The 27,909-nt window shown below is 39.6% G+C and overlaps 1 protein-coding gene across 24 annotated transcripts in view; it reads right to left on the bottom strand.

Annotated features, from left to right (window-relative positions):
* LDB3 (LIM domain binding 3) overlaps positions 1-27,909 on the bottom strand; it is a 530,539-nt gene that overhangs the window by 208,624 nt on the left and 294,006 nt on the right. For 16 of the 24 annotated variants that reach the window (XM_085607410.1, XM_085607474.1, XM_085607519.1 and 13 more), the window contains exons 5-6: positions 9,566-9,588; positions 4,152-4,355 (exon numbers count right to left, since the gene is read on the bottom strand). In XM_085607410.1, the coding sequence (XP_085463536.1) occupies positions 4,152-4,355; positions 9,566-9,588 (227 nt within the window). Of the gene's footprint in view, positions 1-4,151; positions 4,356-9,565; positions 9,589-15,037; positions 15,451-27,909 lie in introns of all 24 variants that reach the window. The other 8 variants (XM_085607354.1, XM_085607345.1, XM_085607371.1 and 5 more) reach the window with 1 other exon arrangement.

Raw genomic sequence — 27,909 nt, 5'->3', positions numbered from 1 at the left:
GAGAGACCCATGAGCCAAAGAGTCTGTTGGAAGTCTGCTGACATTTAGGTGTGAAATGTAAACCTACCCTAGAATTAAAACCAAAGAACAGCAAAATGACACAGAAACGTTGAAAACCCTTTCAAATCTGATAGTGAAAATTGGCCATCAAAATGAGTAGATAACTAGATACCGAAAACAGTGACCTCACTACTTTCTTTAAAATCAATAGACTTCGCCATATATTAGCCGATTCAGGAAAGAATTGTAAACACAGTGTGGTTCAACGACTACTGTAAAACCCTCAAAGAACACCTGAAAACACATGTCCGATCCCAGACTGTTCCGAAAGAAATCAGGAGTGTGAGAAACAGCTATAAAGATTCATCCAAAAAGGGGGAAGTGTTCTGCAATGAGTGGCTTGACTTAGAAAAAGCAACATTGCAGAAAGATCTACAGACCATCTGGAGAACAATCAGGGAAGGGCTCAGCACCAAAAGAAATACTCTAGTAGCAAATATCACAGAAGATGCGTAGACAAACCACGTTAAAGCAGTCTTTTGGACCATCAACCATTTGTACCTGCCAGATGGAAACGGTATTCCTGAACCTTCTCATTAAACAAACAGCCCAGACCTGGAAAATACATTTAAACACTATATGAAGACCCATTTAAGGACAATAAAATATTGGAAGAAATCAAGGTCCTGTAGAAGACAAAAGCACCAGGACAAAAATAATATTCAAAAACTGCCAAGAATCATGGTCCAAAAACTTTGAGGCAACCTACATAGAAATGTGCATGTCAAATACCTGCCTCCAACGCGCATAATCATCACTCTATATATAAAAGGTACAAAGAGCGACCCAAAATCCTACAGGCCCATCAGCCTCACAGAAACTGTCTACAAAATCCTCTCCAAGATGGCATTCGGAGGCCTTAAATATTGCATCCTAAATTGGATACAAGGGGCATTCAGAAAATGTCTGGTCTCCATAGATCAAGTATACAGTTTCTCTACATAATCCATAAATCCAGAACTGTCTAAAAGATGCCATCCTGTGTAGCATACCTACACTTCACATCAGCCTTTCACCTGGTACTAAGGCACAGACTCTTGGAAAACTGTTTAACAGGAGAATGGATCCAGCACTACTGTCCCTGATTAAAAGTCTGTACACAAACACTAATGCCCAATAAAGGCTCAATCTGAAAGGACTCCTAAGTAAAATATATTTTTATTAAACTCTAGGAGAAATCTGATAGAAATGGCCTGGAGAGAACGTTTTGATATGAATCACAAATTTGCTATCAGCCTGGAAATAGGAATAAAATACCTTAGACTGGGCCCGATTCTTGACAATACAACCACAAATGCCATCTGAACGCGCATGCTGATAAAAAGTATAATAAGCATAACCAAGATCACAAGCAAACTATTTGCTAGGCAGATGGAGACAAAACTCAAACTCTAGAGCACTTCCAACTAACACATCAAGAAGGGTGGTCGAAGCTGCCCAGCAGGTACTCCCATACTTCAACAAACTAAAGGAAAAATAAACTTTTCACTCTAGCCAGAACCAACTCCCTTTTTCTAAATGTTATATTTTATACAGAGTTCATTACTTTTTACATTACTTTGAGGACTACTTCCAAAGTGGATAAACTGCTAGAAGCTTATTGAATATAATAATTTAAATGTAAACTTGATTATTAAACAAATCATAAATTAGCCTAAAATACTACAATGAAGAGGCTGATCCAGTGTATTCATTTGTAGAAAAGAGTTAATGCATTGTTTTTATTCTAGTGAAGTTTGGGGACGAACAACATGGAATGGCATACAACACAATGCAAGCAACAATAAAGACACCAACACAGTGCAGGATAAGGCATAGCTGGTAATGAAAGTTTGGAACGCTCTGCAACTTTTCACCATTTTAGCAATTAAATTAAGGACAGTGTAAACTATTATTTGGGTAATTGTCTCTCAGGAGAACAAACATCTTGCATCTCTTCTCTACTCTTCCATCAATCCTTCCTCCCATTACTTTCTCCTATTAGCTCATTCTAACAGTAAATCCAAACAAATAAGAAATGGACCACCCTCATATTAATTATTACCTAGCAGCTGAACGAGTGTGGACAGGATTACAATTTTATCCTATATCCAAGTGATTGAGGGTGATGCTACTGTCATGATCCTTCGAACATAAAATGGCCATGCCTCCACAGGGAGACTCACCAACCTCATGGTCTCACAAGTACACTGGGCTGATTCACATGTAAGCCCATCCATCTGTATCATGGACCCGATTGCACAGATCCTCCTCTTGCCTACACTACAACATGAAGAACTTCTTTGTTCCTAATGGTTTTGTTTTGAACTTCTTGAACTATAATTGTTTTTGACCCGCATTCTCAGCCACACTAATGTATTCTGTAGATAGGACTATGACATATGCTTCTGTATATGTAACAAACGTCTGTTATGTAAACTCTGTTATCTGTAAAGCACTCTGACACTCATGGGAGTAATGTCTGCCCTCTATAACAACCCTCAATAAATACATAAAAACAAATCTCTTTAAATCACAAATGTCAAGAACTAATCCCATAATAGAGTAGAACGTATAAAGGTACTGAGATCCCACTGCGCTAGGTAAGAATATATAAGTGGCAGTACAGACTAGGAAGGCAGATTCGTGAGGGCTTCATATCTATTAGGGGTTAAGATTTCAGGTTGTTCAGGAAGTGGTCAAACATTGTCTGCTTATGCCAACCACATGAAAATCAGTCTCATGTATCATTAGGCTGCAAAAATGGAACCCATGTTCTATTACAGAAACACTTCAGAACCCATTGCCCCAGATATATCTGGGGGAAAAAAACAATTTCCTATAAAGCATAAACACGACACCACAAGTCTAATTAAATTAATACAGCTATTAGAGTCCTACAGAAGTATTTCAATTACATTTTTATTCTTTGACTTTATGAACTAGAAAGAGATTTGTATGCATCTATACTGTCCTAGTCTTCTTTCATTTTGATGGACATTCTTGTTTTAATCCTTTCCTGAAGATAGTGTCCACACATTTTCTTGGGACAACATGACAACTTTTTTAAAGGGAAACGGTACAATCCTTTCTAGAGGTGGTAAACTGTGTTTCAACTACAAGGAAGTGGCATATGTATTAAAAACTTATTCCGATTGGCTTTCAAGGTAGTAATCATGGCATTAGTTATACCTGCTATTTGTATTAACAGTCTGCATTAAATCACAATGGATGGTACACATGAAATACATTTCATTAAATGTCTAAAAGACAAAATAGACCCCTGTCAACCTACAAATGACACTAGGGTTTCGATCGTAATGCACCACACATCACGCATGCCCCCAGAGGGAATCTTTTCCTACACCACAGCACTGAATTTGACCCTGTTAGAATTTCAGCAAATTCAAAGCCCCCAGTTTTTGAGATGTGCCCTGGTATCTTTGTTCCAGAGAAGGAATTTTCCTTTCATTTATCACACTAGGATCTGCTGCTTAACACTGTGATTATTTTAGGAGAACTTGTGCTTTACAAACAAGTGGTGTGTATAAAAAAGATGGTAGGCCTGGGGCAGAGTCAGTAAACTTGGTCCTGTATTCACAGGCTTTTTAGAAAAAGAATGGAAACCTTCATACTTCTTTAGAAGCTGGTTCACCAGTTTATATTTGCAGCTACGCATCCTACGCACTGCTAAAAGAAGTTCATGGACAACAGATGGTAGGTGAAGAATCCTCAAGCTAAAGGGAAATAACAAGGCACTTTTCAAGATGTGCCAAAAGAAACATCTATGAGAGAGCGGAACCTACGAAATGCAGTAATATAGGCTAACTAACCTCAAAAAGTGTAAAAATAAATTTTTAAATTAATAAATTACACTTCCATTCAGTGAGAAGGAACTAATGAATTTATTACAATGGGAAGGGAATCTGGTATACTTCAATGCAGTGACAGGCAGCGGTGGGCAGATTCTAGGGCTTTCTATGCATGTTAATACATAGGATTTATAAACATACCATCTATCTCTAACTGCCTTAGGAATGTAACCGTAATAACCATTAATTAAATGTGAATGATCATGCAGGGACCAAGGTATACAGATAACGAAGTCTTACCTGGACATGTCACTGCCCCTGGCCTGGGCCTGGCCAGCAATGGCGTCCATGATAGCATCCTGAGAGTACATGCTGATGGGTGTGTTATACTGAGCGTGAATGATAGTGGCCTTTCCGCCGGGGCCTTTTACCTCGATGGGTTTGTGGGTAGAAGTGGCAGAATCTTTCAGTACACTGGCATTGAAACGCTCCACGTACTCATTGCTGGCATGAGGTGAAGTGAGGTTACGAGGAAGGGTGCAGGAGAGAAGAAAGGACACAGAGGTGACAACTAAATGGAATAAACAGTGGATAACTGTGCAACAAACACATCACAGCTCAGGCAATTCCCATCAAAATTCACTGCAAAACAAACATGCAGGTGCATTGGCCAAAACACAGCGGATGGTACTGATGAAGGCTATCCTATCACCTTAAAGAATGTAATGATCTATTTTTAAGTGGTTTCATCTATTTCTCCTTTGGAATTCGAATGCATTTCACTGTACAGGGCAACCCTTTCTGTATAGAAACCATTGGGCTTTTATATAGATGTATCTCTATATGATGGAGCTGCTTGAACTACAATATACCCATATTAAAAATAAATCGCCTCTTATATACGAATTTCGAAATATTATTGCGTAGAACAGAATTGTGTGGTTGGAGTACACTAATTAGGACTACTAATGACTTGGGCACTGACACTAATGCATTTGGTAAGTGGTTCAAAACAATTTATTGAGAGGAGGCTTGGCGCCTTTATGAGAGACATGAATTAACGCCATTCATATGCTGAGCAGTGCTATTTATGGAGGCACTATTCAGTGACAAAGGAGCGACACCGCCCAGTTTCAATCATTGAGATACTATTTAGTTTAGCCAGTTAGAAACAAAGGGCCCAATTTACGAAAATGGTAGTAAAGCTGCACCTGTACATTTACATTTATGTGCAGTTGTACTACTTTTTGGTATTCACAATTATACTGAATAGCACTCTTGATAATCTGTGCCATGTACAGGTTTACTGGCAAACTTTTTAAAATGTCAGGTTACTTTTCCCTGGGGTCCTATTCCAATCCCGAGGAGTTCTCCATGGTAGAGAAGGTTGAAGAGGAGAAATTGAGCATTTGTACAAAAGCACATGTTTTTTTGACTCCTCAGAGAACCCATTTCTCCCAAAATAAAAAGCCCTTTCCTTACACCTCCATCCAATCTGGGGGCGATCCGGTGCCCTTCCGATTTGGGCAGAGGAGTAAGTCCACCAATCATTTCCAAGGAGGGAAAGCGGTGGACGGAAGTTTGCGAATGCCAATTGATATATATATATAAGTAGGCGTCCTAAATGTTCAAGGCAAACCATGCCTTAGAACGTACATTTCTCAGCCCTTGAGTATGATTTATCAGTGTGGCTGAGATATCCTTACATCCACAACGTATCCCAACTCAGAATCTCGGCAAGCTAAAAATAGTTAAATTCAGTCATAAACCTACTTTTACCACTGAATTCACCTTAGTGAATCAGGCCTTCAGTATCATTTATTCAGACTACAAGTAATGATATACAAACTTTAGTGACCTCTATTGAGGCATGATTCAATGTCATTTAGCATACATATAAGTCATGCTGACAATAATCTACGTGAAATATCAGCATTAGTACTGTGTGCATACATGCAGCATGTATGTACACTCCTGGAAACAATATTATGATGAAGCATTTAGGCTTCCTTATGAATTGCAACATGTCCATGGTGTTTGGTAATCGCCCATAAATACCTACTGCTTTCAACCTACTTTACACTCCACCAAATTGGTTATCTACATGGCTACATAGTCTACATAGTCTGGTTCTGTGTTCTGGGGGCTCTGGTAGCGTGACGTAAGCTGTTCTTTAGTTTTCAACACATGCCAGTGAAAAATGTAGTGTCTTGGGGGAAATCAGTAAAGTAGTGATAGAAAAACAATAAACACCACCAGTCTCGTGCAGCACACTGGAAACAAAAAACAAGCAGAGGCATGCATGCAATCACTCTTTACACTCATAAAAGGTATGATCCTTCTGCGAAAATAGAAGTAGGAGGGATGTGAGTAGTCTGCTATGGAAAACAGCACACTACACTGTTGTCAACCTCTTTCTTAACTATATTTTCTTTAGGCAGGCTTCTAAAACTGCCTGAGTTAAACAAAGGGGCAACATGACATGAATACAGCCCTATTGGTCAGTTAGCAAAGGAGTTTACCACCATATAGTTTACTAAAAACAATAATTAGTCTACCATGAAATACTATAATACTATATTCTCCTAACCAGGTTAGAAAGGAAAGAATGATGTGTGTATATATATATATATATATATATATATATATATATATATATATATATATATATATATATATATATATATATATATATTGCATTTGAAGTTGGCTCCTTTTGTCGGTGGAAAGCAAGCCAAGCTTTCACTGAAATAAATAAACTTTAATGTTACTTTATAGTTTGGGTGAAATGTTCAGTAACAGCATAACATTTTACACTCTAAAAATTACAGAAATTCACCAGTTATAATTATCTAAGGTAACTATAACTTCCGCCTCTGCCATGCACAGTTTTCTCAACAATAATTTATTGCATTAAGTGCAGTGATATTATAAATGATGTGATAAAAGATGTCATCGGTGTTGTAATATTTGGGGTAATTAGCAGTGCCTGGCGAGGGGGCGAGATATATTTACCTTAGGGCACAATCCTCTGCGAAATTTGCTGCCTTTCGGGGACCCCACCACCAGGTTTATGAAGTCAGGGTATCCATACCCTGCCCCCTTATGTCTTTTGTTTACTTTTTTTAGGACAAAGGACTGAGTCCTAAGATGGCTGCCACCACTTACTGGTAGAGGTGGTGGCAGCCAATCAGATCCCAGCAGGAGATCTGCCGGATCCGCGGAGGCTAAGCGTCAATAGATATACAAAGCTTTTGAGCAATAACTGCTCAAAAAGTACTGAACTGATTTACACCAAATTACAAAAAGCACTCTTTCTGGACCAAGATTGAACTTTCTGCCAAATATGGTGTAAATACGTTCAGAGGTTCGGGCTGTAGCTGTGTCTAAAATTCTTATGGAAAAATGAATGGGGGAAATGTATTTTGGGACCCCACCTTTTTTCTTGTACCCCTTCTTGACGGCTCTCCCTGAAACTTTCCATGCACAAAGTAGTCAAAAAGTAGCACTTTTTTGGAAAGTTTCATGAAGATTCGTCAAACGGCGCCAAAGTCATTAGCATAACAAAAAATGCTGTTCCTATGGGAACACAATCCTAACTATAACTACATATTTTTCCATGCTAAAAAAAGATTCTTCAATGTTGCAACAGAATGATAATGTTGCCCCATTTAACATTCACCTGTCTTCTACGCATAATTTCCTCAAGTAGTGGCTTAATCACCTGAAAGATCAAGGGTCATGACCCAAAGTCAAGGACCCTACTCAACTCACAATCATTACCACAGTAGGACAGTCAGATTCTATCTGGTATTTACTTATTAAATACCTTTCTCTATATTGCACTCCCTCTTTATGTTTATTTCACCAAGCAAACATTGCCTTCCTTCCAGACAGCATATTTGCATCTGTTGGTTGATTCCCTACTGCTACTAGAATAAAGTCAGTGGGGCATACCTTAGCATCTAGGATCAAGTGTGTTTATGTGTTAAATGGCTGACTTTTAGTTACCCTATAAAATTAAAAAGTTAAGATTTCTTTCTTGAACTGGTGGATTGTAACTAGCCCTGAGAGTCAGAATTCAATATTAAGTTGATGAGGAGCATGTTCAAGTTTAGCCCCCTTATTTAACAATAATCATTACACTTTACCAGAAACAAAACAGGCAGACCAAACTCCTTGTTGCATCTGTTAACCTCTTCTGTGCCCATGACGAGATAGTCTCGTCATGGAGCACGGTCGCGCTGTGCCCATGACGAGACTATCTCATCATGAAACCCGCCCACTAATGTAACGCCCGGCACAGGAGGGGGAAAGGGTGTGGCACAGAAGGGGTTAAACATACCCCTCCAACCCAAAGATGTTTTATTTTTAACCAAGGACTTTTAAAACAAAACAAAAATGTCTGTTTAATATACCAATTGGTTTAGAGAAAAATTAAAATGATTTGTGATAGGTAGAAATTCATCTATTATTCACTAATCAAAATTATACAAGCAATATTCATGCTGATCCACAATGTGGCAACTTGACATTTTTCAATCACTAGACTTGGTTTCTAGATCATTCTCGGCATAAATAAAAGTTTTTAAAACAGCCATGGTGAGGCTTCTTTCCCTTCCCTTTCCATTTTGCCACTCTGTACAGCTGGTGGAGCTCAGCTTTGCACCACTGGACACATGCAATGTATTGGAATGAGATGTCACAAGTACCTGCTTCAAATGGAAAGAATGTTATTCTACGACTGTGTCTCTATGATTAAAGTAGAGAATTTTAGCTCTTAAAGGTAAATACCCATTTGCTATCAAAAGATGTTTTTCTTTAGGCTGACATACACACATCTCCCTGTTTAGGAGATTTTATAGAATGGGCAACACCTGGCTCTGGTCCCTAGATCTTAAGTAGAATAGAAGGAAGGACTGAACTAGTACGAGAAACTGGAAAAAAGGGACTAACATTAGAATGGATGGACTCAACTAAAATGCTCGATAGAGAACTGTGTGAAAGGCAAATACAGTGTATGCAAATCAAAATATGATGTAACTAGAAGGCAGCTTCGAGAGCTGAAGAAGGGTACTAGAATACGTAGAAATTCATGTTTTGTCAAAGTTTTTTCAAAATGATGATCTCATTTAATATAGCTTAAGATCATATGTTCAGAATAATTTAACAAATGTATGGATGTCAAATAAGTGTTGCGAGGGAAAGCATTAATCACCCTGTTTTGCCTTTTCATACACGTGGCCCTCTGATCTCACATATCATAAAAGCAATAACAGAAGCAGAAGGAAATGGAGCTCCATGAGCCATTTCGTGTACCATTCTGGAGATTTACATAATTGTCCTTTTTCAGGCCCCCACCAGACGTTTGAAATGTTATGTTTGGTATAAGTAGTCAGCCCTGTGAGTCAAAGGATGCTACTTCCACTACCAGAGGCATGGGAGTGAATCAACATCCTTAAAAGTCTATACTGTAAAGGCAGTTCCTTTGGAGGCAGCTTAAAATAAAAATAAAATCTAATATAAATTTACACCAGTAGCAGTGCTAGATACCAAAATATGGCTGTCATTTGAAGTATGTGTAAGTGGCATTGTCAGTAACAGCGAGAGTACTGCATTAAACTAAACATTCTTTTAACCAGATTCCAGGGTACATGCTTGCACACAACAAGATATCAGAGCACATGGCATTGCACAATGCAGTGAATACTAACGTTGCTGGCGTATTCGCTATGACCTAGAGAAAGAACAGAGAAAACACAGACAGTGAGGAGCTGAAGGCCTTGGGGCATTAACCATGGTTGACACTCCTCTTTAATCTGGTCATCTACACAAATGAGAAAACACAAAAGGATGTCTAAAACAAAATAAGTATTGAAAAAAAATCAGGCAGTGCAGATCATCCAATAGAAATGTTCTTTTGTAATTGCTCTCCCAACATCATCATCATCATTAATTGTTTCTTGAAAAGTGCAACAAACTCTTATTGGGCATCCGAGTGCAGAATCTGTTTTAAAGAGCAAGCAAAAAGCTTTGTTATTAATTTTGTAAATGCTGATATCCCTTGCCCCCAATATATTGACGAGGACACTTCACACAACTGCAAAGAGCCGCCGTCCTGATCTAACCGAGACTATTTTAATCGGCTGAGTTCCTTACTTGCTACAAAACACTGAAGGTGCAAACTGCTTACCGGAAGATAAGAGGACAAAGCCACATGAGTAACAATATGGAAACATGTAAAGGTGTAAAATAATCTGCTGCAGAAATTAATCTTTTTGCTCCTGCTGATCAGAGTGATAAAAGGAGCTGAATAACTTCAACTGCGGTTTAATAAAGCAACTGGTGGTAATAAGCCAAACCAGTGAGATATCACAGCAAGTCATTGGATTAATGCTGTCATACTTTACAGTTACCCTTAATATAGAAATATTCAATTTGGGCTCTAAAGCCATTCCCACCTGCACAAACTGTGGCAAAGGACGAGTTGATTTTAGAATTTCCCTAAAACCCAACAATTGTTCAGGCATTGCTCCAAAGCCAAACATGAACCAAATATGTTTTATTAGGATTCCAAACCCGATTAACATGTCATCTCATCATAAAACTCTCATTCAGATGGCAGTTTGCAAGATTAAAAGGATGCACTTTGTTTAATTAATTTTAATCAGAATTTGACAAACACCAATTTTGACTATCCAGCATCCTCTTTGCAAATTAAAATATATTCGACAAAATGCAAATTTCTGAATTGTGGCCACAGTTTGGCTAAACAAGCTGAACTGTTGTGAACACCACCAAAGTAGATCATGCCCTTTTGCACATCTATTCTGAGTGCTGCTCTTCATTCTGAGTGGTGCTCTTCATCACACAATGCCTACAGACGTCAGGTGATGACACGCAATCCCTTTGGCAGCAGCACAGCTTTTTACCCCCTAATCTTGTGGTAAAATGTTCCAACTTCAATGATTAATCTTCCAAATAATGTAAATTCAATAACTCTTACTATCGAGCACTCAGACTCTCAGTTTGTTTTTAGCATCCTTGTATGGAAAATAAATAGAATAAGTATCTTGTTAAAATTATCCCAAATTTAAGAAATATACTTACATAATCAATTTACACCCCAATCAAGGTTTGGCATATTATTTTAATTCATAACCCAAGAGAATAGGTATATTTTAGACTATCCTGCTTTTCTTTCATTGTAATTTTGATTGATAGCTACCTTTTTCATAACCTTCTACTATGCTCTAAGGCTGAGTTTCCCAAACTGTGAGTTGCGATCCACTGGTGTATCCTGAGCTGACTTTTGGTAAGAAAGAAAAGTCCAAGCAATAAATAAAGATGCCTTAAATTATGTATTTTTCTTGACCCATTTGCTGTGCTTCAAGACAGAGGTCAAATGTCAGGCTATGTTTTCCGACAAATTGCTGTGTTTTTTAATATGGGGACTGGTTTTTACAAACTCCTCTTATTTTGCAGTCAGAAAGGAAAGAAAAGTAAAATTAATTATGTGACAATCCTGCTGGGGTACTATGATGTGTGAAAAGAAGGGCTGTAGGATGCCATTTTTTGTAACAAACAGCAAAATGTAAATACCTGTAAAGGAACTGCATGCATTCAGCAGTTAGGAAATTAAAAATGGAACCCATTTTTTGTAATTCTGAAGTGTGATGGCAACAAAGATTTGATAGGCTCAAAACAAATCAAGACACTTTACTCGGTTGTGGACAAATGATAAATATTCACTGAAACCCAACTTCCGCACATAATCATTTATGTACAATATAGTTTTATTAGTAAACATTTATCTCTGTGCAAATTTAGTGGCCATTTCATTGCAAAATGTGCTTCCTGTAAATGGCAGTGCTCTATCACACAATGTTTTAGTTACATAAAAAAAACCACCACATGTCCATTAAAGCTAAGTGTGTGGTGACAGTTGTTGTTCTAAAAATTAGGTTGCGCTCTAAAAAGTTTGGGAACCACTGCTCCAAGGGATTATGCTCTCATATTTTCATGCACTAGTATAAGCAAAATGCTATTTAAAGTTTTAAAGTACAGTACAACTGTCAAACAAGATTTCCTCCCTTTGCACAACGAGTAGTTTCTGTATTGCAATGGAGAGGTGATATCCTCCTTGCTCTACAAACCAGAATTCAAATCCAATCCAATCAAGCAATTTATTTCAGTCAAGGACCTTAAAATCAACATAATTAATCACAATAAAAATCAGTCATATAAAAACAATTTCCACTCTTCCTTAAAATTCCCTAAAAGGTTAAAATATCATACATATTGTATAAAGTGTATAATTGGAGTACAATTTTAAAATAATACCTCATGCCACATATGTATAGTTTAGCTGTTCTCTCTTAGGGTCTCGTCTATATATCCCATGGGACCCAGCGATCAGAATGTTACAACAAGAGTACTAAGATGTGGCCAAATCAGACATGATTTTAGACTGAACAGGCCAAGTACATTCTAAGTATTTTGCAACAGGAAAAACAATAAATGATAATGTATCTGACCTACATATTATACTGCTGAATACCCAGATTTTAACAAAGGGGCACTATCCATCGTTTACACTGCCTGGAATAAAAAGGGCAAGAAAAGAAGGAGGGCATCAGTGTCCTCTGAACTCCTACAGACTTCACAGACATAACTACCAGCGTTCGACCCCTTCCAGTTGCAGGTGACCGAAGCAAGTGGTAGAGTTCCAAGCCTAAACTTAAATATAAGGACATTGTGAAGGGAGGATCTGTTTCATCAAGAAAAGGCTCAAACCATGGGGCTGGCTTGAACTCTAGGAATCTATTTTATAATGTGCCCAGGTTTGGTGATTGGGTACATTTATTTTCTTCTTCCGACCAGAAAGCAGTCCAAACCAACTTGGCGAAGAAAGAAATAGATAATTCAAGCCCAATCCAGTTAGAGTTTGCTCGATGTATTTTAACCATGGGGGCAAAGGCATTGCTCTCGATATGCTTACAATTTCCCTTAGTCCAAGCCTATATGGGTCCACTTCTTGTGTTGGCCAAATCCTTACCCAATAGAGGATTGGCTTAAGTCTAGCTGTGACTACTATCGTATTCAAATCGAATTCCAGCTTTGTTGCACAACATTACACAGACCTCTACTTTAACATACCTAGAAAACCAAGACCGCAAGGCACAAGAACAACAGTGCAAGCTTTAGCACTCTCCCACCTGGACAAAAGGGATGACTCTGCTCAACAGCCTTCTCAAATCCACACTGGCACCACTAAAAAAGCTTCCTTCATGCTACGATTTATATTTTCCAAGGCTTGGTAAATTCGAGTAAATCAACCCAAGACTTCAGGAATTTAACTGGCTCTCCCACTTCATCTTCAAACCCAGCTTCATCATATGCAATGCCTTCAGAAATAACTACCCTGTTTATCTGGGCGAAAAACCTGGCATCCCAGGCCCAATAAAATATTGGTCTAGAAAGAAAGGCACGCAAGAATAAAAACATCAGAAGGCTCACCTTCTTCATTCATGCAGTAGGAGAAATATCTTCGCAAACCACTTCCACCATACATGATTGAACCTGCCTTGTACCCATCTCACCATAACATTCTTAAATCATTCCCACAGGCTCTTGCCTTTCTTCAGCACTTTCCTGCTCACAGTCAAATGTCTGCTATACGTACCTCTACATGTAGACTTAAATACAAGAACTGTGTTGTGTTAATAATAATGATTTTATTATTAAGTAAGTGAACTAAAATAGGGTTTTAAAAAAGTTAAAACCTAGTAGTGGTAGAGTAAATAGCAACAAGGAATGATTGAAAATTATTAAACTTGCAGATTAGCAGTATAAACTTGGGTTCGGCACTTTCTGTAAAGTTCAATTAAATAAGGCCAGGACTGTAGTTTGATTGTCTAGCCTTCGTTACAATCTCACAAATGATTGCTTATTAAAGTAAAGGGTTGAAGCAGGACAGATGATTTCTTGCTTTGATTATCTGATGCACTACCCTGCTTACAGTCTAAGTGATAACCATGACGTCTTAATGAGAGTAAGCAGCCTTGGGATAAAATCCATGATTATATGTTTATTCCGCGAATTATGTAAAAAAAAATATGCAGAGTATAATATATTATTTATTATTACCACTGCTGAGTGCGGAGATTATCAAGAAATAGTAAGTGGACCTGATGCATTTTGACTTAGTATCGAGTCTTGACTGTGACAAAGACTCGATACAAGTAAAAACGTGTCTGGTCTGCTGGCTGTTTGCACACAATAAATCATCTGCAGCACTGACTGGGAGTGTGTCTTTCATTGAAGAGGAACTTATGTATTTGGAGATAATACTGGTTTCCCAAGTCAGTCGACACAGCCAAGATAATGTGAGCCTGCTATATATACATATATACTACAGCGTGTGTCTATATGAATAATATATAACTATAACACATTGTTGTATTCATACTTCTAATGCAGACTGAACACAATGGTCACAAGACATCTATGTATTATGTTTTTGATGGGTGGTGGAAAAGCTCAAATTGTACACACAGTTTTGAGTGCAACCAACATGAGTGGAAGGATATCAATGCAATATATTCACAACCAACACTCAAGGCTTAGGTAGCTGCATTAGAAAAGTGTTCGCCCACATCAAACGAATGGAACACAAGCCCAGCCACAGCATTAAAACAATTACTCATGCCAGGGTAGCAAACATTGTCCTGCTCCTTTTTAGCAACAATTACCTCGCCGATTGTCAACCCCTTTTGATAGTTCCTAGGCATAGTTTACAAATTGGGGCTGATTTCCAAATGTTTTTGCCAAGTAGTTTCACCAAACGTTTTTTTGCCAAATGGGCGAAACTTATTCCAGATCTTAGATAAGACCGACTTCTGAATTTACAAAAGTTACACTCACACACTGAAAACAATCTTTTGTAATGGGCCCCCTTATTCGCGGTTTCAGATTAGAAGTCACATATGGTTAATTGTCATTAACATATGATTAGTAACATAGAACTTAATCAGGAAGATGCAAATTTAATTTAGTCTTAAACTATGTCACAGCTTTGGCCACAGCTCATATTCCTTTTTTTCTCCCTTCTTAGTGCAACTTAATTTGAATAGATTCACTGTATATTCAAAAACACTGTCTTATGGTAGAGTCACTTTACATACCCTCCATGAAGTCCGCCTTCGGAAGCCCTTCCTTTGACACTTAATTTATGCATCTCGGCCATTTCCCTTAATGTCTCAGGCGAGTAAAGGCCAGCAGGGTTGTTATATTGCCTTTTCAGATAAGGGCTTAGTTCACGCTTCGGACTATGGTCAACAAAGACATTTGATGCTGTCAAAGAATGCTGGTGATTTTTTACAGGAGAACTGTCTAAGGATGTTGACTGGGAGGACAGGGAAGTTCTAACTGAAGCAGTATGAACAAAAGAAGAGCTATGTGATTGGCTGAGCTCCTGCTTGCTGATGTAATCTGAAAGTGCTCCATTGGTTGCAAAGATGTCCCCCAGTGTCCCTGCAGGATTGCTAGTCAGAGAAGAAAATGTTGTCCTGCTGTCATTGATATCCATAGAGTGATCCTAGAATTGCATTCATGCGGAGCGAGGAAAGAAAAAAACAGTAACAGCCATCAGAGTACACATGCAAAAAAGGGCAAGACAATAAGGAATAAAAGCTCAAACATTTGTACACATATATTGTAAGGAACATATCAGTTAGTGGCCCAAGTTTGCAACATTTCGGTTCCCGTGTCATGCAAAAGCGTTTCTTAACATTTGGATGATGCAGCACTGATAATCTTGTCTCAAGCAATTTATCATTATATTTGTAAAAGTATCATTTGGTAACAAAACCGAACAAGAGATGGAAGATATTGTAGTGCAGTGTAACAGAGCATGATCTGCTCTTTGCTCACAGAGTTTCCCTTGTAGGGTTTGTTTTGTACCGTACCACTCTCCTCTCAAGGAATGGGCAAAAAACACATGTGGGACAACACTCCTGTTCAAAAATTGCCCCGTCACCAGGAAACTATCGCAACTCACGCTTTGCCTCTCATATAAATGCTCCCTCTACTGCTTACCATGAAACTGTCACTAGTCATCCCAACATAAACAAGCATTAGCAATGCCAATACGTCCTGTTTTGTCAATGCTTTTTGGTTAATGGCTTTGCCAGTACAACACAAGCAAAACCAATAGTGGTGGGCAACCATCTTGGATTTTTATTGTCTACACTTGCAAAAGGCAGCCACGTTGCATTTAGAAACAACGTAACAACCATCTTGGAGCCTGTGAGGAAGGGCAACATTATATGGTGTACATGTCTGAGGTGTAGTGGAGGTGCACTGTTTCATGCAATAAGAAACAACACTTATCCACATAAAAACCTCAATGATATGGCCTCCTCAGCACTTCAATCACAGAAAATGCCTGACATGTATAATCTCAGTCTTCTAACCAGATCTCTACTCTGGTATCCCTGCTCCCCAGTGGTGATTATTTTACAGCTTACTTCGCCAAAAAACATGGAAATTAGAGCTGGAGCTATTACCTGCCACCCTATCTTTGTTTTCTAAGAAACATCCTGCAGGATCAGGGAAGGGGGAAGAATCCACGACAATATACTCGCCTTTGGTAGGCTCCCTCAAAAACAACGCCTCCTACCAGACACACTGAGCTACTTCACAACATAGCATCCATCAAACCCTCTAACCATTTTGGTGATCCTTTACCCGCCAAGCTCTATAAAGATTTATTCCCAGCCATTCTCCCTCTTTGATCCAGGATCATTCATGGATCCCTCTTACAGTGAAAGATTCCAGACTGCCTAAAAGCTGGGAAAGTTACTCCCATCCCTAAAAAGCCCAGTACGGACCTATCAGATCCAAACAACTTTCAGTCTATTACCAGCAGTATGGCTCTAGCTAAATTGCTTGAAAAATGCATACATTCGCAGCTCTGCAAACACATTGAGAAATATCAACTCCTTGACCCTCATCAATCAGGATTCAGATCAGGGCACAGTACTGAAATGGCACTAACGCACATTGTTGATGACGCCGTGAGAGCCCTTGACCAAAATGTCCCTTGTCTCCTGATCCTTCTGGACCTGTCCTCAGCATTCGATACCATCAAACATGATAAACTGATTGATCTTCTTCAACATTGGATGGGACTCTCGGGCCCAGTCCTAAACTGGTTTGCCTCCTTCCTGCATAACCACACGCAAAGAATCAAAGTTAAACATGCCCTCGCTTCCAGTACCCCTGTCATGATTGGAGTCCCCCAAGGTTCTGCACTCTCACCCACTCTCTTTAACCTCTTTATGGAACCTCTTGCGGTCATTCTGAACCGAGCAAACATTTAATACCACATGTGTGCGGATGACACGCAATTATACCTGAAGATCTCCTCACAAGAGGACATAAAAACTTTTAAATGCTGCACTTGCCCAAACTCAACAATGGTTAGCTCAGAACCATCTCTTACTAAATACTATACAAAACGGAATTCCTTTTGATCGCCCCACCTAATCACTCGGCTCCTTCCCTTGACTGGATTAAATACCCAACTGCTCTGAACTGCACACCTCATGTTGTAGACTCTGCTAAATCTTTAGGCATCACCTTGGATAAACACCTAAACATGCAAGCACACATCAGTGCTACTACTAGGGGAGCCAATTTCCAACTCAACACACTGAAGAAAATCAAACCTTTCCTCCCCCCCGAAGATCTACGGCCTGCGGTTCACTCCCTGATTATCCCTAGATTGGAAATGGGCTGGTGACCTTCGCTGGACTTCCCAAAGCTAGCTTTGCCCCACTCAGAGCTACCTTGAATGCATCGGCTAGACTTATAACGGGCTCAAGAAAATATGATCAAATTTCTCTCGACCTTCTGCAGCTAAATTGGTTATCTATTGAAGGTAGAATCTGACTCAAGATAGCTTGTCTGACTCATAAAGCCATACACTACAATACCAAGTATTATCTAGCAAATAAGCTTGAGCTATCAGGCGCCAGCCGGAACGTCAGAAGTACGTTCATCCTTCTCTTGAAGATTCAAGATTCAAGAAGAAAAGATTTTACAACCGTGCTTTCACCGGTCTTACTCTAAGAATCTGGAACTCATTGCCATCCGAGATCAGATCCAATCCTTCCACTACTTCCTTTAAAAAACTGGTCAAATGATTACTAATGAATGAATGTTAACTCTCTATTCTTATGATCATGCTCCTGTGTTTGTTAATAACCTAAATCTTGCAGTATTACACTGATGCCTTATTGTATGTTTTTACTTTTCTATGATCTAGTCCTTGTTGGCTCCGTACCTGCATTAACTGATGATCTCGCTCTTGTTCTGTTGTTAAAATTCCCTGAGTCATATTGCACTTCTTGGTTCTTTCTACTTATGATGTTTCACATTACGTCTTATACGGCACTGTTGATACCCTACTACTCTTTAACTTGAATGTTTTCCTAGAGGTTGTAACTTCACTTACCTTCATTATGTTTGTACCCTTGCTTGCGCCAACTATGTACAGCGCTCTGATACCCCTGTGGGTCTTGGTCGTGCTTTATAAAACTTTTCAAATAAATAAATAAAATACGTGCTTTGGAAGCAGACAGATGAGATATGCAACATAGACCTCTCGTTGAGAGCAGGCAAATTGAAGATCTTTGCTATACCCTTTATTAGACAATGTTGAGTGATCAGGATGATGAAATAAACTTTTCAAAAGCACGTGCAGCAGTGTGTGTCCCAAAGAAACTAACTCAATCAATTGCTCAACAATGTCCTGAGTAAGGGATCAAGCAGGATTTTGCTAGCAATTTGATTGTTACTTGACTCTTTTCCAATCTTTGAGGCATCAATATGCCATGAATTTATGGAAGTTGCTAGAACGTTGCCTTTTTATGACTGGAATGGTCTACAAAACCATTGATGGGAACTTCTTGCACCTGTGTTATCTGTCCAAGACGCCAGCACATTGGTCATATGCTGACATTACCTCAAGCGAGAAGGAAGATTTTTGAACCTAGGCCTGAACTAGAGGAGCAGCAGTAACGAAATAACAGAATGTTTTCTATATCTGTCACAGGCACTTTCTGATTAGTGCAGTGGTTGCAGGAGATGGGCATTGGCATTTATTTTTGGAGACCCAGATTTAGTTTGATTCATCAGACTTCGACCTAGAACTAACAAAAAAAAGTCAAGAAAAGGGAGAAAGATGGACAAAAGAGAAATATAACTAATGGTAAAACAAGGACTAAGGAGAAACAGGGATGAAAAAACCCTGCAGGAGTGTCATAAAGAGATAGATGTTGTAGCGTAGTGAAAGAAAGAGACATGAGTTGGAATGAAGACTCAGCAATCTTGGTATTAATTAATCCTGGTATTGAGCAGTATCAGTAATGGGCTCTAAAAAACAATTTTGAGCATACGCACCTACTAATTTTTTTACTTAAAAAAAAATGTATACAAATTAAGCACAGATTTTGTACAGCGTAAAAAGTTAGGCTGCTGTTTTTCTAGTTTTTAGCCTGAGCTTCTGAGGTGTAATGTTCCACCTGCTCTTCACTTTCCACGCTCTGATGCTCTCTACACCTTGACAACTACATCCAAAAAGGGTGCACATTTAACAAACAGACAATGTAAAACATTTTTTGCAAAGTCTGGCCACAAAAATCTCGCCTGAGCTAATGCATTTGCAGTTAGGTCAAATTAAGCTTTCTTTTATTCAGTTCTTTCTATTGTAGTCCAATAAAAGTTATGACATACTTCATGGCTATTGGATTGAGATGGACTGGAAACAAAAATCACCTTTGGTAAAAATATTTAAACTAGCTCCACACTGCCGGAGGGCAGAACTAGAATGGGGCTATGTGGAGGGGGAGGTGATTGGGCCAAGACAGCCCATCCTTCTTCGAAAGCAGCCCACTACGTTGCAGCTCATGAGAGAAAAGCCAAAGTGAGGCCATGCCTGTGTCTGACTTCACATTTCTCCTGTTCAATGTGTTTTTCCATCCTCAAACTAAGAGAATGCTTTGGTCCCACAGCAGATGCCGCTCCTACACTGACTAGAGTGACCACAGATAAAGCCTGCTATAGGACATTGTTCGCATAGCACTCTAGGAGGTGCCAGACAGGCCACAATTCAATTGCCTATGTGGTACATATCAATTTATAAAATCCACAGTGGCTCCCATTTCAAATAGATTGTTTATGCTTGAATCATATTGAATGTACCTTTGTGCATAATGCACTGGTTATCTTGATTTGTTTACACTATTCTGTTTTGCATACACTAACAATGGTTTGTCGAGTCAGAATTTTGGTTAACCCACAAATAAGCTATTGGCACACCTATTAGGCACATTGGTTTACATAAGAAAGCATATAGTTAAGGTGTGTATGTTTTTAGTACAACATATGTGCTTATGTTCACAATATACTGGGTTAATAAGGAGCACACTGCTTTGTCCATTTAGTGTATTGATGAATTTAGAAAAAATATTGGTTTATGTGTAATACAATGGAAAGTTTGCACAATGTATTAGTTTGTGGAAATACTCTCTTGGTTTGTATGAGTCCTATTGAAAACCCATAGTGTTGTAATTAGGGACCCCAGGTTTTCTCTAGCTTACAGGGACAATTCCCTTTAGTAAAGGCCACAACCTCCACTTTCATTAAAAAAATCCATGTTGACACACTGTGATTCAATTGATGGGTCCAATGGTTTGCTCACTTTCTGTGCTACATCCATTCGGGCGACCCTCAATGCAACACTGATGAATGCCTTTTCATATTGTGCCAAATCCTGCTCACCTCACAGAGTTGTTCTAGTTGTGAGTTCAAAAGAAATTCTTAGAATTTCAACCAGAAGCTTTATCATCTTGGTGCAGTACACCTTTATCACAGGACATTTTCAACAGTACACAATAAAAGTTACCTTCCTGTCACATCCTTTTGGACAAGTTGCTGTGCCCTCCCTCTCTCATTTCAAACAGTTGTACCCTTATATAATAAATTCTGTTAAGAATTTTAGGTTGGACCCTTGTATAATGAATTCTATTAAGAATCTTAGGTTGGACCAATCGAGACCCTGCCCATACAGCCAATTCCCCGGAATACATCAGGGCTTCCTGCAAATCCTGGTTCAGTTATCCCACATGTTGGTCCCACGTTACTTCGAAGTGGTCTAGGGAGCTAGGCAATTGACAAACAATGTTTAGATTAATGAAACCAGCTTCATATGAAGTGGTTCTGAGAGGACTATATGCCCTTGGAGTGGGCATTCTGGTAATCCCTTATATACGGGGACATACCTTTGTGGTGTGTTTCTAACTCCTAGGTACGTAAAAGATGGAGATGTGTCCGGGCCACATTCTTTTTTACTTTTGTTCAAATCAAATATTTGGTCATGGACGTACCAACATTTATATATGCAACTCTATTCCAATTAGTTAAATCTAGTTAGGCACATAAAGTCCCTAAGGTCTGACTCCATCTTATGTAGGACCCAACTCCATAATGGTCCATGGACATCACCATTTTCTTTAACTTAGACAATGAACATTGCCATATTCCCTGATTTTTGCAGAATCATGGTCATGTCTGCCTTTAGATGCAGATGTTTCCCAATTTTGTCTTTCTTGAAACTATGATTGTGTTAAGTTCTTTAATTCGCGACATAGATACACAATCTAATGCGACATTTGTGTTGGTCAAATGTCTACCCTTTACCATGTCAGGGTAAATAAGAACACATACAGGCATTTAACGAAAATAGTGTAGTCTGAATTGATGTCTTTGTGCCGTACATGTTCATAAGGAAATGTCCGGACACATATTTGATGCACATAATCTATGCCAGGCATTCTAAAACTTATGTCAGGAATTCGAATTACTGATAAGATTGAATATAACAGGACAAGCACTTGGCCACTTGTCAGGAGAGGTCCTTTGGTCAGATTATCGCCCGAGATTCTGCGAAAGAAGGTCTCACCTACTGCCAGCACACTTTGCACCTCACAGATGTTACATCGTGCCTGGAGCTGATAAAACCCAGAGGAAGACTGACCGACTGCCACCACAGCCTGTGTTTGCCTTCAGGGGAAACACTGTGTTCATGCCTCCATTGATAAAGAAAGCCTTTGCTGTCAACAAGGTATGCAGTGCGTCTTTTCTCCCTAAGAAACTCTAGACTGCAAGTTGATTAACGTCCCTGCTCTCTTAGTAGTGCGCATAGAAGTAGACATCAGAGTGCTAGGCTTTAGATGACATTTTAACAATGTTAGAAATGTTCATTTTATTCTAGTTATTAATAATGTTTCTGCTGGCTGTTTTTTTAATATTCTGTGTAGCTGTTTTAGACGTGCTAAGAAACAGATCATTCCTATGGTAATAAATACTTTTTACTTAAAAGTGTTAATACTTCTTTGAGCAATGTGTAATATTGTGAATAACGAAATAGGTTTGTTACTGTTTCCACGGTGCCCCTGATCCCTTTTATGGGATTGTTAGTAACCCAAAAGCAATACATCTATGTCAATTACACATTGAATAGGATACTGTGGGCTACATTAATCTGTTTTTCACATTCATTGTGGTACATTGAACCAAGTTCACCTGTGTCACCTGTGAGAGGGGAGGCACCCCTTGGGGAAATGGCCACTACAACGCAGCCGTTCCACGCAAACCTTAACCACGCATGCATTACAACGCATGCGTGGTTACCACAAAAGCCTTTACCACGCATACCTTTACTACGAGATACGTAGTATAGGCATGTGTGGTAAAGGCTAAACTTAGAGAAAGGGGGCTTGGGGGGTCTCCCCCCCCAAAAAAAAAGAGTGGGAAAAAAAGGGGGCTTGGGGGGGTCTCCCCCCCCAAAAAACCTAACCTGATGTCACGACGAGAAGTGCAGGCAATCGGCGTCGTTTGAGAGGAAAGAGAAAGAAACCTTCCGCTTCCTCTTTACGATGTACAATGTCGCCACGGAAGATGGAGAGGAGACGACGTGAAGAGGTAAAGGGAATTTTAGTTAAAAAATATATATATATAAAAGGATTGAGGGTTAAGAGCAGGGGTAAATATAAGAAGGATTGGGGGCAGGGGGGTCACGTAAGGGTACAGGGGAGGGGTATAACCTTTACCAAGAGTATGCCCTTACCATGCATAATTTACAACGAAAATCGTTGTGAAGGTATGCGTGGTAAAGGAATATTCGTGGTAAAGGTTATGCGTTGAAAAAGCATTCAGTTGTAACGCATGCGTGGTAAAGGCATGCGTTGCAACGGAATGCGTTGTAACGACATACAACCCACCCCTTGTAGAGTTAGGCAAAAAAGTCAGAACTTACACAGTTGGCACCGAACGTTGGGCTTGTATCTTACGGTTACGCCTTGAGTACTTTTCACTTTTCACATACATTTGAAGCAACATTACGGAGATGTCCATAACAATTATGGTTAGCTCCTACTGGGGATTATCAAGCTACTATTTCTGTAGGTGTGTCAGCCATTCTGTGGGTTTTCCAATTCTTTGATTCCAAATTGAATCCATTCATCATGGCAGCACTTATTGTTCTAGGGGCCTATTGCAGGGAAGCAGTCCCCTACACCTCAATACTTGAGGTGTCCTTGTTGGGGGGGGGGAAGTTACCTTCATAATAGCTGCACATCCAGCATATGCCTTCGAAACATTTTACTCTTGGGTGGAGTTCAAGCCTATTGATGCTACCGCATGGCAGCTTCACAAATTCACATAGGTAAATTCGCTGGCCCTTTACAGGGCTTACTTAGATTTGGAAATCTCTTTAACTTACCAAGAAAAACCAAAATTGGTTTGGTGGTCAATTCCCACTCACATACGGAAATTCCTGTTTGGGGCCTCTGAGTAATGAAGCGGCTACGTGGCAAGTCTTGGCTAACTACACTCCAGCTCCTTGCCATGGCACCTTAACAAATACTGAGGTGGTATGGGTGTTAAATTACACAGTTGCCTTATACAGTATCCTGATACAATTTGTGCAATGCACTCTGAGCTCCAGAGCTGCTGTTGTAGCCCAGGTACCAAGTATTCGTCCATAGACTATTAACACCATCACAGGAAAGCACTCATGAAGCATGATTAAATGGCTTTCTGGCTTGCTTGTAAGACCAATCAGCTGGAGGCAATGCATCCGTACACTACCCAAAGACAAACATAGAATATTGACTATGTGTGTCTCTCATTGAGAAGTGCAATACTTGGAGAAGCATTTTGCATGCATCTTTACCAGTACACATGATACGCCTTCATTGGCAGCCCTCCCTTATGTACGCAGAAAAGAACAAAACAAACCCGGAGCTACACCAGCTCTGATTTTAGTAATGAAGTTAGTGGGGGACATCTCTACAGTATCCTCTATCATCCGAAGCAACATTAAGAGAGAAGCTTCAGTTCTGGCTATATGTCAGAGACTGGAAGCAGTTCCAGTTCAAGACCATGAACGGGAACTACCAAAAATAATCGGATATGTTTATACATCTGTAGGTAGAGATCCCTTAGGTACCCGATCTGTTAGGTCACACTTAAAACCCCAAAACAACACTGAGAACTCTGTTAAAGAGAAATCTGCAACAGAAGGGAAGAAAAAACAGAAATAAAAAAATAAAAGAAGGACTGGATCACCCGCTTCTCGGGAATCTGGCAAAGTTGGCCATGACTTAAGAGACCGCAATAAAATTACAAAACCTGAATGGTATCAATATTCTGATAGCTGTTCTTCACATTCTTTTCAGGACATTGAAGGTGAAGCGTGAAGAGAGGTGAAGCTGATCCGCATATTCAGGAAAAGAGGACTACAGTAGGAAAAGTGAAGGAGGATGTCAGACTGACATCACCATAAAGCGAGAGGATTAAACTCTAAAACCCCAGTAAAGAAGAAGAAAGTATAAGGACTTTCTAAAAAACATGTCGATACAGCTACCAGTCCTTTTGCACAACAGGACTTGGTTGAGCGCTGCTAGACAAAGCTGCAGAAATCAGAATAATACATGAGACGCTTAAGAGATTCTGGTTGTGAGTCCAGCTGATGACTTCATACAGATCGAGACACCTGGTCAACATTTAAATCCTCCTGAATGGGTTTACAACTTAAATATACAAATTGAAGGGTACATACCACGTATTAGGACACAATTATCTGATGATTATGACATCATCCTAGAGGAAGAAGACTGGCCTTCAGCCTTTATTAGGGAAGCACCCCGGAGGGAAGACGTCATAAGGGTGGCCTTCTCTCCCAATGTACCTGAGGATATCAGGGAGATTTATGCCAGCAAATGGGCTGAAACAAACTCCGGCCTTATATAGTACCAAGCAGGGTGGAACAACATTCTAGTCCACATGTTAATAACTTACACAGTGAACCACAATCACAATACCCTTTAAAACCAGAAGTGAAACGTGGTATCAAAGCAGTATTAGATCAATTGCAGTACCAGGGCATATTAGCGCCTATGCTTTGCCCAAGGAACACGCGTCTTTTTCCCATTTCCAAGCCAGACTGCTACCATAGAATAGTTTTAGACTCTAGGAATTTAAATGTGCATACTCGAACATATGCAGTGCAGAACGTGCATAGCACAAGTTTAATGACCAACCTGGTGCAGAAAATATATAGAACGACTCCAGTGTTTTTTTTAGTCAAAACATAGTGCCTGAAATTGAGTATCCAACTGCCTTCAGTTTCAACAGGGTGCAATTTTCATTTTGACATTGCCTATGGGATATACAAATTGTCCTGGCTTGTTTTCAGCATGAATAATGGAGATCTCACAACCAGATCCTGGCGTATTGTCATACATTGATGATATCTACCTTACAGTTGATGATTTAAATCTACAACTCATTAGAGTTGACAGTGTTGTGACCATATTAACAGAACATGGCTACAAAGTTAAGTTTAAAAATTCAAAGCTTGCCTACCTGATGGTGACCTTCTTGGGGTACGAGTTATCCAGCGAGGTTAAGAGTCTAGCACCGGATTTCCTCCAGAAATGCATCACCTTTCAAACTCTTGACACAAAAAGTTGCAATCCCTGCTGGGATTTCTTAACTCTGGATGAACTTACTTGCCCCACTACATTGAAAGAGTGAAGCCCTAGAAGACCTAATTTCTCCCACGTTTTCACCTAAACAGTGGCTGAGGGCACACACTGATATCTTCTGTGCTCTACAAGCAGACATGCGTGAAACTAAATATTTACCAACTAGTGACAATAAAACCAACCTAGTTATCAGAGTCATACCCAGTCACTATGGTTACACATACATGACCTACAAGGAAGGACAGACCTTCCCTATTGCTTACAAGTCTCATTTGAATTTCCTGTCTGAAGCATGATTTGCTTTCATTGAAAATAATTGTGACAGCTGTGCAAAACCTTTGGTGCAGGGAAAATACATAATTATTGTTTCTCCCATAACAGCACTAGAAGCGGCCACAAAAGCCAGTATTCCTAATGCTTGTGCCCTACACCCGAGAAGGGTCCAGTGGGCCTCTTTGTTAAGTGCAGTGGATGTAAAGTTTCAGCATGTTCCCTTTCTTCACACACACATTTTTCTACAATATGACTCCAGTTATATTACCCATTTAGTCTTATCAGAGTGTCTTCTATACAGATGACGCTGCCCAACCTGAGGTAGGAACCAAATGCAAATACTCTGCAGCCTGTGCTGCAGTACAAAGTGTACTGAAGGATGGTGAGTTCTTCCCACAGCGCACCTACACTAAACTCTTAAGTGACAGAATTGCATAACATGCAGAATTACAGGCCCTGCTACTTGAATTGCACAAGGCTGGCACTTTGTTCCCACTCTCTGTGTCAGACTCAGCCTTGTTTGTGCGAGGTTACAATGTCAGTTTGCAATATTGGCGATTGAATGGATGCAAAGGATTCAAATGGAAAGCCAATAAAGAATAAACAGCTTTGGGGAAAGGTAGTTGTCTTATAAGACAAGCTTCCATTGGTCCATGTTAGGCACACTCTGGGCCATCAGCGTGACAGTATTCATGCTAAAGGGAACTGTGCAGCCGACTTAGCTGCAAAGGCTGCAATTCAGACTGTCAGGGTAGAAGTCCTAACCAGATCTCAAATGAAGACCGACACAGATATCTTATCAGCCATAAATGCAACCGAGCAAGCTGGTAAACCTCCCACTGGATTTCCTCCTAAATACTCCTACACCCTTAATTCGTGTAACATTCCTGTAGTCACAACCAGGAGTGGGAGACAGATTAATACCTTATAGACTTAATCAAAGAAGCACATGAGGGGGTTGACCTCTAAGCATGCAGGAATTAACACCACCGTAGCAATGCTACAACAACGCTACTGGGGGCCTATTTTATATAAACAGACTAGGAATTATGTTAGGCAGTGTGACATCTGTCAGCAGGTTAAACCTTCCACTGTCAAAAGACCCTCACCAACCCCCACTCATGATTTCAAATATCCTCTTCCGGGTGATTTATTTGGAACACTTCGGTCCCTTAAATTCAGCTAACCAATATAAGTACATATTGGTAGCTACTGGTTTATGTTTTCCAGACAGATGCCAGCCCTTCAGCAGTTGTAAAAGATTTGGAGTGCCTAGTATCAACAGGGGAAGTTTATTTATTGGATTCAGATAATGGTCCTGTGTTCGCCTCTGTGGTTTACAGGGATTCAATGTCTGCTCTGGGAGATTTTCTGCAATACAGCAACCCGTTCAAAACTGTCTCGAACAGTATTGTAAAGAGGGCCAATGGCATGATTAAACAGGCTTTGACTGCCTGTGTGCTAAGTTTAGGTCTTAGTTGGTGCAATATTCTGTATGGAGTTCAGAGAGCATTAAATAACTTGTCTAGATGTTTGTTGGGAGGACGCACACTATGCAAGGTACTCTTAAGAGTTCCTATGTATGTGCCTGGCTAGGATAATTCTGGGAAGGTGGCGGGTGAAGAAACATTTAATTTGGAGAAATGTCTAATTGTTTTACAAAGTAT

The sequence above is a fragment of the Triturus cristatus genome, chromosome 1_2 (assembly GCF_964204655.1).
Source record: "Triturus cristatus chromosome 1_2, aTriCri1.1, whole genome shotgun sequence".
Classification (NCBI taxonomy): domain Eukaryota; kingdom Metazoa; phylum Chordata; class Amphibia; order Caudata; family Salamandridae; genus Triturus; species Triturus cristatus.
Note: the sequence above shows the minus strand (reverse complement) of the source record. Positions and strands in the feature narration are given on the sequence as shown.